This window comes from Epinephelus moara, chromosome 16 (assembly GCF_006386435.1).
Source record: "Epinephelus moara isolate mb chromosome 16, YSFRI_EMoa_1.0, whole genome shotgun sequence".
Lineage (NCBI taxonomy): Eukaryota > Metazoa > Chordata > Actinopteri > Perciformes > Serranidae > Epinephelus > Epinephelus moara.
The window spans coordinates 13,717,645-13,730,294 of record NC_065521.1 but is presented as its reverse complement, the minus strand read 5'-3'; the positions used below and the strand labels follow the sequence as shown (position 1 = coordinate 13,730,294).

General features: G+C 40.9%; 1 protein-coding gene across 1 annotated transcript in view; it reads right to left on the bottom strand.

The window, feature by feature from the left end:
• Nucleotides 1-12,650, bottom strand: part of LOC126402426 (plexin-A1-like) — a 354,576-nt gene that overhangs the window by 112,054 nt on the left and 229,872 nt on the right. Inside the window, exon 10 of the mRNA XM_050064404.1 lies at nt 264-464. Coding sequence (XP_049920361.1) covers nt 264-464 — 201 coding nt within the window. The remainder of the gene's footprint in view (nt 1-263; nt 465-12,650) is intronic.

The following is a 12,650-nucleotide window of genomic DNA, read 5'->3' as shown; positions in this document are numbered from 1 at the left end:
TGGCTGTTCCTGAATTGAGCTCCTGCTGACAGATTAAACAGCTGGGGTTGGTCGAAGCAGTGAGACATTTGATTAGGATTGGCTAAGATGGTAATCAGTCAATAGCAAGCCCCTTAGCTAACACATAAATCCACATTTATCAAGTCAACAGACATCGTAGGGGATTCCACCTCTGTAGGTTGCTGTAATTTCAATGAACTTCTAAGTGGCGTCTTGTGTGTCCATGTATGTGTGAGTGCTTGAGTTTTTTTTTTTAGCCTTACCGTGGTCTTCTGACACTGTATGCTGGTGCTGTTGAACCTCAGAGCTGGAACGCTGTGCGTGTTGCCCTGGATGTGGAAGATACACTCATAGTTCCTCTGTCCGGATTGCGGCTGGGGCAGGTTCTGGGCCAGCAAGGTGATTGGTCTCATAACTCCGGCGGGGATATAGATCTGGGTGGAGGGCAGGATCTGAGGGCACTCCTAGAGATGAGAAAAAAATATGAATAAAGAAATTGAGACGTGACTGGAAAGGAAAGCAGGAAGTCTCAGTGGGATGCAGATCTGAGTCAACAGAATGTTCTGGACATGCTGCTATAAAGATGCGATAAGGAAAACTGACACCTTCTCCACTAACAGAAAAAACAAAACAGATCCTACACCTTCAAAATGCATTAAAGAAGCTGTGTATGATATTCTGAACATTAATATAGCAGCAAACAACTACAGGATATGGTGATGTAATGGTGTCCTGAGCAGAGAATGAAGTCACACTCCCTCTGTGTGTGTTGTCAACACATTCTCATCCCAAGTCATCACATATTGCCGCCTTGCAAGTGGCCTTCTGCGCCTACATATTATGCACTATGTATCCATTTGGGTCTGCTGTTGATGTTTTAGGATGCACTACCAACGCCGGGACATCAACAAAAGCACATGGTTAGGTTTAGGGAGGTCTGGTTAAATTTAAATAAAAAACATCTTGGTTTGGCATTGAAGAAGCAAACACCAGGCTCCCAGGTGAAAGTCTAGGGTTTGTTGGACCTATCCACCACCCCTCTTGCCCACCCTTTCCAGCTCCTTAGATTATGTTGTCACTGGCAGCATTTCAACCTGACTTTTGTTCAGCGGTCCAGCCAAGCATGCATATTAGTGCATGTGGCTCCCTGTGACTGCCTGTGTGTGTGTGTGTCCCACTCAGACCCCGAGGAAATGCACTGAACTTTGAAGCCAATCTGACACAGCGGCCAAACTGTGTAACTACAACTTTTGGGTCATTCACATGATGCCACTGGGCCCAAAAAGACTTTTTCCCATAGACTTAAATGAGGAAAGAGGCGTCTGTAAAAAAATGTTTGAGGGTCACAGTCGAGGTAAAAAGATTTGTCCATTAAGTCAGATACCATTTCAATAGTCTCCAAGAGCTATCAAATAACTCCAACCACATTCACATTAACAAAGAGCTGAATCACAGTTAGCCACTCAGCCAGCACAGTCTGTAGCGTGCTTGCTTTGTGGGCCCAGTGATGCAGAAGATCTGTGTAGTTTTATAAGGAGTCAAACTTTTTTGTCTTCATAAGCCACTGGCTTTCACATAAATGAGCGGGACCCTGCATCCAATGCTATATACAGTATATATATAGTTCTCTTCATATATTTATGCCCCACTGGGTTGCTAATTGGCACCGCTCTGCTCTGCCCTGTGTTCATACAGCAGTTATTGCTAATACTGTGACTCTTTCATCGCAGAAGCATAGCACCCACCATCCAGTTCCCCCCAGCATAACACTGTTAGCTTTTCCAACACTGTTGCATTGTTATTAGCACTATTTGTGCTGTTAGCACTGTTAACTGCCACCTCCATTTTGGAAGCTGTGTGCAGACAACCTCGAAATCATAGATACACTCTGGATATCGTATAGAGCTTCTTTTAAAAAGGCTTTTCATTCTAATTTACAAGTAACTAATTGTGTATTCAAAATGGCAGCATGACATTACGGAACTCCCTTATGTGCATATTACCTATGAATCCTTTTCTTTTTCCTCTCAAGAGCATTCAACACTATAACCACATAATTCCAGATGCATCCCAGCATCCTTTATACTCCTGGTGGAACATGTTTGAAGAATCAGGCAGCCTAAAACCTCCACTTACAAATTATCAACACTCTAGAGGATCAACTCTTGTCCTATTTATGAACCACTGAATACTGAATGTGGCGGCTACTTGTCAAAATGAGTACATGCCATTTTGGAATCAAAACCTTTCCAGTATTAATGAGGCTGTTATGGATATTAGGGATGTTTGGGCCGAACTGAATAAAGGATATTCTCATTCTTTGTGCGTGGACAAAAATGAGAGCCTGAGGCAGCGTCTCTGAGGAACACGGACAGTGTTAATTCTACCGCGCTGCACTATTAGACAGCTACAGTCTAACGGAATAAAGAAGGAGATGAGTGAGGGGTCAGCGCCTCCATTGAGCAGTTTCCTGCTGCTCTTTAATCAATAAAAATTGGGCGAGAACAGTGGCATTGCACCATATTAATTGAAGGAAAATAATTGAAATCTCTAAGCATATTTTCAGGCCAAAGTGAATCAAAAGACAACATGCAGCTGTCAGCTGGAATCCATGCCACATCAATGCTCATGCTCTAGGACATATTTGGATTTCAAACTGTGTTTACAATGAGATTTAATTTCAGCATATTCATGTGTGGCATTGATACCACAACACTGACCTCAACAGCATATTTTAAATCGATTGTCCACCATATTAAACATCTTGTTTTTTCCAGAGCAAAGCAAATAAAAAGTAGTGTAAAGTTAAGAGCGTCACTCATTAATAGAGCAAGTAAAAAGTTACAGGAGATTTTAGGTGTCTTTCAATTGATTATATAGGTGTTATTTCATTGTTCCAAGAGGCTAAAATTATTGTTGGTGTAAAACTTGTATTAAGTGTGACAAAAAGGTGGTGACTTGTTAAGACATTTTCTATTTATATTTTTTATATTTATAAGACATTTTCTGCAGTGTAAGTGGATAAAAAGAGCCTTTGCAATATCATAAAGGCTGTAATTACCACTGAACAAGTTATATCCACTAATATGTGTTTAGTATTCATCTGGAGATGTGGTAAACAATCATAAAGGCCATACAAATACCAAACTAGAATTTAAAAATTAAGTTGTATTCCACTTTAAGCGCCATTAAGCAAACTATAATTTTCCTATTAGGATGGCAAACGTTTCTATCTGCAATGATAAATCAGTGGGAACTGCATTCTATTTAATCAGGAATGAATACCTAAAGTCAAACCGCAGCAGCAGCCTTGTACTCTGCAGAGTAATCTCAGTATGAGTTTGCTCTGTGCAGAGGTACTGTCTAATGGAGCATTGGTAATGACTTGCAGATTGGCCAGGGAATGGCAGAGGGGATGCTGAGGGGGAGAGAGAGGTTTTGGACATAATGGCACCAAGAGACACCTCTGCTCCCTTCACGACTATATAGCACACTCCCACAGCCAGACAGCACTGACACCAGATGGGGAGGTAAAAGGTTGAAAAGTCAGAGATGTGAATATTTGGAGATAATATGACACAGGGAGCATTTTAAAGGTTCTGTATGCGACACTCAGAGCATTAATATAGCAGCGAAGATCTTTGGCTATGTAAAGATATGGTGGAGAAGTGGTGTCATGAGCAGAGAATGAAGTCACGCTCCTTCTGACTGTGTTGTTATCCGAGCTTTTCCGTTGTTTGTTTTGGTAGATGGGTGTGCATGTTAGCGCATATAAGCCCCTGCTAGCTAATTGCCGCAATGCTGCACTGCACTCATACTGTGGCTATCACTGATATTAGGACGGTGTTGTTGCGGAAGTGTAACACCCACCCTAAAGTTTCCCGTGGTTAACACCATCAGCTCAGTCAGCACTGTTGCTGTTGTTAGCACTGTTTGCACTGCTAGCACCATTAGCTGCTATCTGCTGACTTAGCCACTTCCATGTTGAGAACAGTGTGCAGTAAACCTGATTCAGACTCTGAATCATAGATAAGCTCTGAATGACATATAAAGCTACCTTAAATAGTGTTTTAATCTACAGTATAAATCAATATTCTGTATTTTCAGTACAAGGATGACAGTGAGATGACATGCAATGCTGAAAAAGTGGGCAAAATAGACAAGAACCAACTTGAAAACTACTTATATAGAAAATAGGATAAAGGGAGAAAGTAATTTCATTATGAGTGGTTAAACTGCTTCTATCCAAAAAAATCTGAAAATCATCATGTTTTGTTATGAATAAATTTCTTCAAAGTTTAATATATTTTTTTAATTGACAGTGGACCACTCATAATGTGAAGCACATCAATGGTAGCAACAAACCCACAGAGAACAGTCGTGCAAAAGGGTGTACAGAGCTTTTAGCTTCTTTTAAGTAAACGTTTTGGTTTTCAGGCCTTTTTGTGTGGCAATATCGTATTGTCAGACAAGTTTCGATTTTTTTTAATATAAATTATTAATATTAAAAATATTTGGTACTACAGAATAATACAATCCGTTGCATTATTCGTTTACTAGATACATTTTGCTGCAATAAAAATTAATGTGAGTGAGATGATCAAGCTACAGTAACTACTTTATTTTATTTGAAATAACTGTTGATGTTGACATTTTTCCTTTGGGGACATGATTTGCCATTGAAAAAAACCTCACCTCCAGCTGCAGCTGTTTTCTAGCAAAAAGCTCTGATTAAACCTCTGTATGCAGGCTGTTCCCCAAATGAGGTAAGTATAGGGAAGGTAAGGTAATACTATGTCAATGTTGCATTTTTTCAATTTGTTCTGCTGCCCCCAAATGGCCAAAAAGAGAAAAACACAACTTTAAAACTATCCACAAATTAAATACAAAAAACACTGATTGCCTTTTTTAAGAAGTAGATGTTTGCCAACTGTCTTGGTCCACTTTACGACCTCAGTTGGGTAATCTGAAAGCTGCTACTTGTAATTATCAGTAGAGGCTGGGATGAACAGGTTTCTCCCAGTTGGCAGCTCATATTTACGGAGAATCTAACAGGATGTGAATGTGGCTGTGTGGTAGTAAGAGAGTAGGAAGAGGAGGAGGAAAGAACTGAGGAAAAGAGAGACAGAGAAGAGATCAAATCAATGCCAGCGAGCCCAGTGAAGCAGATTGTCAATTAGTGAGGCTGACAGTTAAAGTTTAAAGTATTCACAGATGGCGACAGACCGCTAATGAACTGCTTCTAGCCTCTAATAAAATGGAAAACAGGACTAAAGAAGCCCAGAAAGGAAAAGGGAAAAAGTGTGTGTGTTCATGTGTGTGTGTGTGTGTGTGTGTGTGTGTGTGTGTGTTACTCTGACGAGACAGTATCTAGTCTGAAGTAGCAGTCGTTAATGTTGGAGGGACTGGGCTCAAGCATCTGCTCCAATTGTGCCATGGAAATACTGTCTGGTTGCTAAACACACACACACACACACACACACACACACACACACACACACACACACACACTGAGACCACTTCACATCTGTGCCTCTTTACTGCACATTCTGGTCCCTATTGCTTTAACAACACACACATGCATATGAACATACACATTCTCCAAAGGTCTGTCCCTTATTACTGATGCATCGGAGTCAGGATAAAAAGCACAGCATCACATTCCTCTAAGGAACGCGATAATACGCACAACATGCAGGAACACACACACAAAGGCATTCCCCACATCGGCCCTTCATATACAGTACAAAGACTCACAATCACGCAAACACATAAAGGGAAGAGTAGGTAACACACACACACTCACAGAGGAGGGAGGGAAAGAACAAAAGATCTGCGAGCAGAGGATTGTGGGAGCTGTTTCATTAGGAGTGGTGACAGGTGTCAGAGCTGAGTCTGCATCAGATAGCGGAGCAGTTCTACACAATGAGACACAACAATCTCTTTACCTGGGGGATTCCTCTAATCCCTCGCTTTCGCTCCCCTCTTTTCTTTCTTCCCCTTGCTCACACTTGATCTTTCTAACATTCTCTTTATCTTTTCTCCCTCATTGTCACCTTGTTTTTCAACCTTTATTTTATCCAGGGATGAGAGTTAACCGACTTCCCAGAAACAACTTTCTCCAGATTCACACAGTTCATATATAGGGTGCCTCCTAGTTACGGCCACTGGAAATTTCCCAGTGCAACCACCAGCACACAGCAATCTACAGAAAGGCCTTGTTCAGATATAAATTTACTGCAGTGCACGTCAGGGATGAACAGCGATGCGGAGGATGAACAGAAGATAAAACCATCGGATAAGAAAGGGTGAGGAGAGGTGAAGCGAGAAGGAAGGAGGGGAGGAGATGAGGCGAGGTCTTGGGAGCCATACACTCGCTTATTAAAGTGGGGGATGAGAGTCAAGGAGGTCAAGTTCCCAACAGAGCGAGGCAGGGGTGGAGCTTTGCAACATGGGAGTCATACACACCGCTTATATATACCCAAACTATTTCCCACATGAGCAATACAAACACACACAAGCTATGTTTCATCTAGATACCCAAAATGCACATAATATACACACAAACCAAACACTCTTATCCTCACACACCGACTGCGACGCACACGCCGATCAAAAGCTAAATCTTGCCCTCTGGCTCTGTGCAGTACGCTAGTGCAGTCTTAGGCCTGTGGAGTGTTTTTCAGTAGCCTTGGGGCCAAATACACAGACACCGTGATCAAAGGTGGGAAGGTAAGACCTCAGGAAAAAATTAGCTCGTCTTCCAGACTACCGTTATAAAAGCTCTAGCTTTCTGTCAGAGCCCTTAGGCTACAGTTTTGTGAACTGGCTGGTACATTCCCCAGGTATTTCTTTATATGGTGGCCATTTTGAACAGGAAAACATATTATCATGATTTTTGACTATGTGATTTGATCAAACCGAAGGATGTACGATGAGATCTCAAGTATTGTGTTGGGCATTTCTATTGGGGCTTTTTCATACATTGCAGTAGATAAAGCACAGTTGTAACCGAAAACAGTAATTATTAATTAATCAGATCAAATAAGAATCTCTGTGTTTTCATTAACTTAAAGTGAGCCATATATACCTACATATGGATCAGGTATCTTTCACAGAGTCCACCATGTTGTTCAACAGTAGCCCAGAATGGACAAAAAAAGAAAAGAAAAAAAAAGAGGCTCTAGATAGGGCCTTTTGCATTTTTGCATCAACCACAGAGGTCTCCTATAAACTTGGCCACCCAAGTTTAAGTTTGTTGCAATCTGCAACCTCACTGCTAGATGCCACTTAAATCATAGACACTGGACCTCCAAGGCCAAGTCATAGGTTCTGTGGTCGCGAGATTATGTGTGGCATAATTTATTATCTGCCCAAGTCTGCTAGTGTCCGTGTGGACCTCTGTGCAGGTGTTCATGTGCAGGCAAAATTTGTAACATGCAAACTTGTTGACTGGTTGCCACATCTTTTTTTTTTTTTTTGAGTTTTTCTTGTTGTTCCAACAAATACATAAAACAAAGGAGCTCCTCTTCCTTCTATCAGATGGTCGCCATCACGTTTTCTAGTGCATGTGTATGTAACATGTCTGCATATGCTGATCCCTGTCTGTATTAAAGCGTTTGCACACTCTATTGTCTGTGTGCAAGTCAGCTGCTGTCCATGTGCGAGTATGATCAAGACTTTTGTGCCGTGATATTCAACTTACAGTCTTCAACCATTTTCTACTTCTTCTTCTACTTCTTAAATAGCCATTGAATTTTTTTCTGTATTTTGTATTTAATTAAGGTGCCAGAGAGCATGAAAAGGCATCAAAAAAGAGCTTGTTCATCAGAAATAAGTGCCTGGGGAGGATCTCCTGGTTCATCTAATAGACGTCCTGCCTAATTACTTACATATTAATTATTAATGTTTGTTTATTAACTGGTACCTTGCCTCCTGTCATTTTGCAAAAGTGGTCCCTGGGCGAAGTGAGTTGAGTATCCCTGCTTTAGTGGTTTTCACTACATGTGCAAACAAATCTTTAACATGAAATCGCCAGACAAAGCAGGCTATACCAATCCACTACTGAGAGGTTGATAGTTAGCTAGTAGTGTAAGCTGTGGAGTTTTGTTTTATTTCTTTTATCTGTGACTGAAAGTACAATGGTCAGCTGTAGGGCTGCAACGATAGTCGACTAATCGATGACTAATCGACTATCAAAATAATCGCTGATTATTTTCGTAGTCGACTAATTGGTTCGAGTCTTTTTTCATAGAAAAGTACTATAAAAGTACCCCAAAATACTCTTATTGCAGCTTCTTACGTTCAGATATTGGCAGCTTTACACACTCTCCCATGACAGTGAACTAAAACCCTTTTGGCGTGAGTAGGAAACAAGACATTAGATGACATAGTTTTGGGGTTTGGGAGAGACAGACTGACATTTTTCGACATTTGAACACATTTTTTGATAAAATGATTAGTCGATTAATCGAAGAAATAATCGACAGATTAGTCGACAATGAAAATAATCGTTAGTGGCAGCCCTAGTCAGCTGTGACATATAACATGTTATATTCCAGTTAAGAGCTCACTGAAAGGCCGCAAAAGCCACACCATGGCCGTGTCCGAAACCACCCCTTTGTTCACTCATTCTCTGTTCCCTACAGAACAGTATGTTACAATTGCAGACTCTTAGACCACTAATCATTATCATTTTGTGACATCACTGATGGATGTCGAGTCGCACAACAGTAATTTCCTTTCTATAAAATGTGACACATTGGATTATACTATTGTTAGCAAAAAATAGTGTATATACCATGTGTACTGCTTTTCTTCTAGGGTGCTATAGAGCATACATTTACACACTCAGAATTCGGTCAGTGAATGTAGCGCCCTATGTGGTAAAAAGGGAGTGATTTCTGACACAGCCATTTCAACAATGACACAATCTTAGCTTAGAAAAAAGAAAGAATAAACTACATGGTCAGTGACAAACCTTTAAACTGAATTAAAAGACATGGTTCAAATCTGCAGAGAGAGTGGTCATTTTAGGTCTAAAACAAATGTAACGTAGGTTTTCATAACCTTGACAATTATGGATGTTGGATCACAGACATTTAGTTGAGGGTGACATCAACCTGTAAACTTCTATGGAATGAAAAACACAGGGTTTTGTATGGGCCAGTTGTACCCCACGTCATTCTCATTTCCTACAACTCAACCATAGATAACATTCCATGGAGTGCTTTCTTATCCATCCTAACCACCTCTCTCCTTCCCTCTCTATATGCATCTTCCTAACCTCTCTCATCTGATACTCCCTCCCACCCTCTGCTTTCTACCTGCTCTGCTGTTTATTTAACTGGGATCATGCCTACTGCCATGAACTCCCGCCGGCTACGACGGGCTACTACATTTTCACATTTCCTCCCCTCCACAGCCTCCTTTCCCTCACGTCCTTCGCTCTCTGTCGACTGCTGTAACATGATGTTATCTGATTAGAAGATTTTGAGCAGGCCATCAAAACAAACAGAGGCTAGTCAGATGATATGTAGAGGCAGCAGTGTAGCGTTTATGAAGTTTAATTATCCTGATGTTTTGGCAACACTGTTTATGAAAGAAAAAGAAGAGTTTATTTATGTTAGAGATGAAAGAGAAAAAAACATGTCATTAACTTAATGCACATCTCGCTCTGACACACCTTAAATCATCATATTATCTGTTTGCTTTCTTTCTCTCACTTCTAATTACTTTCTATCAGGATGGAGACATCGCTGTTATGGTGATGTCAGAGATGAGGCAAGAGCTCCGATTGGCTGCCGACTGTCGCCCGTGGGGCCACCTCACTGAGGCGCTGACAGACTCCGAGTATGATGGATGAGGGAGTCTGTGTGTGTTTGTCTATGTGTGTGTGTGTGTGTCAAGGGGGGGGGGGGTCACCACAGTGTAGAGGGTCCCCACGGATTAGCGTTACAGTCCAATGAACCGTTTCAGAAAGGAGGGGGCAAGACCCCATCGACCAGTGCTGTTACCCACACACATACACACACACAGAAAGAAAGAAAAAGACCTGATATGATGACCACATCTCCCAGGAGAGCAAGAGGAAGAGTCATCTGTTGAGCAATGTCTCGGTTTTAGACGCTAATATAGTTATACCCTTAGAGAATAAATCTAACAGCAAGAAACACACACACGCACTCACACACACACACACACCAGAGAATACCACCATAACGTACAATGGGTTATGCTAGTAATCCCAACAGACCTCTCCATTCAATCAACGCACAGACAGGCCATGAAGCTGTATCTATATACAGTAGATCTTCTCAAACATTCTCTCCCATTCAGACATATCTTTTCCTTCTTGTCTGTTTCTCTTACTCTTCATCAACAACTGATTTCTTTATCTCTCAATGTCTGTTTTATAGAAAATGAAGACAGGTCAAAAAAGACAGCTTAATCAACCCTTGCATCATGATATCTAGCTATTTCTGCCATACCCAGAGCACATACTATACAATAAGACACCCTCCCAGTGCACTGATTGTTGTGGATCTCCTAATGTAGAAAACTAAAGAAGAGAGGTCAAACTAAGGCCAGACATAAACTGATATCCATCAGAAAGGCAGTCGGGTTGTGCTATGATACTCTTGTGGGCCTTGCTGGCGCAGAATAATAATGTTTAATATGTGGATTGTGTACGGCTTGCAGACTGTTCGAGTATGTACGTGAGTATGTATAGTGCTGTTCCTCCTTTGTCAGTCAATGGAGGACCTCTTGACCTTTTCAGCCCTATAACCGAGGCAAATTGAATAAAACATTCTCTGGTCCAGATATTGATTAAATATTGGAGTAACAGATCTCAGCTTGATGTACGTAAGTATTTTATGTGTCTTTGCTGGACATCTCGTCAATCCAACACGGCAGCTTCTGAATCTCATTCATTTGTTTAGGTATTATGGCACAAGATCACTAATCATCCTTACTTGTACTCATGTTCTCTTATTCCAAACAAAACATAAAACATATCTCTTCCTATGCATTGGAGCATTCTTCTCAGAAATCACATACCGAGGACCTAAGTGTTCATTAATAGCAGGAATCACTCACTGTTTGATCCTAATGTGTTAGTGTACCCAGAGGGGTGGTGTTCAGCAGAAAAGAAGGAGCAAAGTACAGTTAGTGTTTATGTGAATGCCTCATATTTTCAGCACTTCTGTTTTCCTATATGAAATACCCTTACCCTGATCCAGGATCATAAAAGATCATTTAGACAAAAGGAGACAATAGTTTTGTTCAGTAGTGTTTAGGGCCACGGTGGCAGCACTGAGCAGCTCTGTTAAAGGAATCCTGCAACATGTTTGATTTTCAAGGTCTGCATTGAGTTTAAAAGTAATATAACTGATTTTTTGGCCGCTCAAGGGCAATGGATAGAACTTTTGAACACTGACAAATCATCACCTTTAAGTTGATATGGCTATTTGCTTAACTATTTAGGAAAAAGCTGCTTATTTACACATCAAGCAGTTACGGGGCAACTTTATCATTCAGAGTGAGCCAATAATCCAATATTCACTCTCTTTTATCTTTGTTTTTGGTCTCTACCATCTCTTAAGGGAAATATTTGGGCGCTTATCTTAGCTGCTATGTGTTTCCCAGCTAATCACTATCTGTGTCAGTCTGCTCTTTGGTGTTGAGCAGGTAGTTTACAGTGGGTTTTAAAAGCTTTTTGCCCAAAACATCTTCCTGATGCTTCTAAAAAATGTAAACGTCCAGGTCTAATCTGTAGTACAATGGATCAGGGCTTGGAAAAATCCAACCTGTGACCTGAGAAGCAGGGTGGGGTGTCTGGCAGAACTTTACCTACTATGAAGGAGCATGGAGAAGGAGAGGAGTCTGAAAAAGCTGAAACTCCAGAAACACTTGCAGCATAAATAATGACTCAACTGCCAGATCAACACAGTTCATCTTGTGGCCTTAATCAGAGTCATCATGAAATGCAATACAAGCATTCGAAGAATGCAGGCACAAAGCAGGAAAAGACAAACAAAAATGAAAAACAACCAATCATATACATTTGCACACATCAGCCAAAGGCGTATCTACAAAGGTGGGTTGGATATATGGTCATGTGTAATGTAGTCATGGGAAATGTTTAATGATGGACATGGGTGACACCATTTTGTTCCACAAACTCGAGAAGTGCAACCAAGGGGTGGTACTAATCTTGTACAGAAGAGGATTGAACCTAAAGTGTGCCTACTTGTAGTGTTTTTAAAGTATTCTTGACCAAATAGGCACATTTTGGGTTATGGCCAAGGTTAAGGTTAAGATTTGGCCTTGACAGGAAGTTGTTCTTTGTACTACAAGTGTTGCAGGAGTTACCACCTCCTTAAGCCCAACTGCCTGCCACTTAAAACTGAGAAAATGCAAATAAAAATAACAAATTTTCTAATACTATTTGAGCCACGTCTGCATTTGTCCAAGAGTTCAACTTTATGCTGTAGTAAGCAATCAAGCAACGGAAGAGATACTGTGCCCGCTGGGAAAAGACCTTAGCTCCATTGACTCTACAGAGCTCTTCATCCCACATGTCTCCATTAGAATAGCATTGCCCTGTGTGCTATCTCTGATGACCAAGTGTGATTGTGTGTCTATCT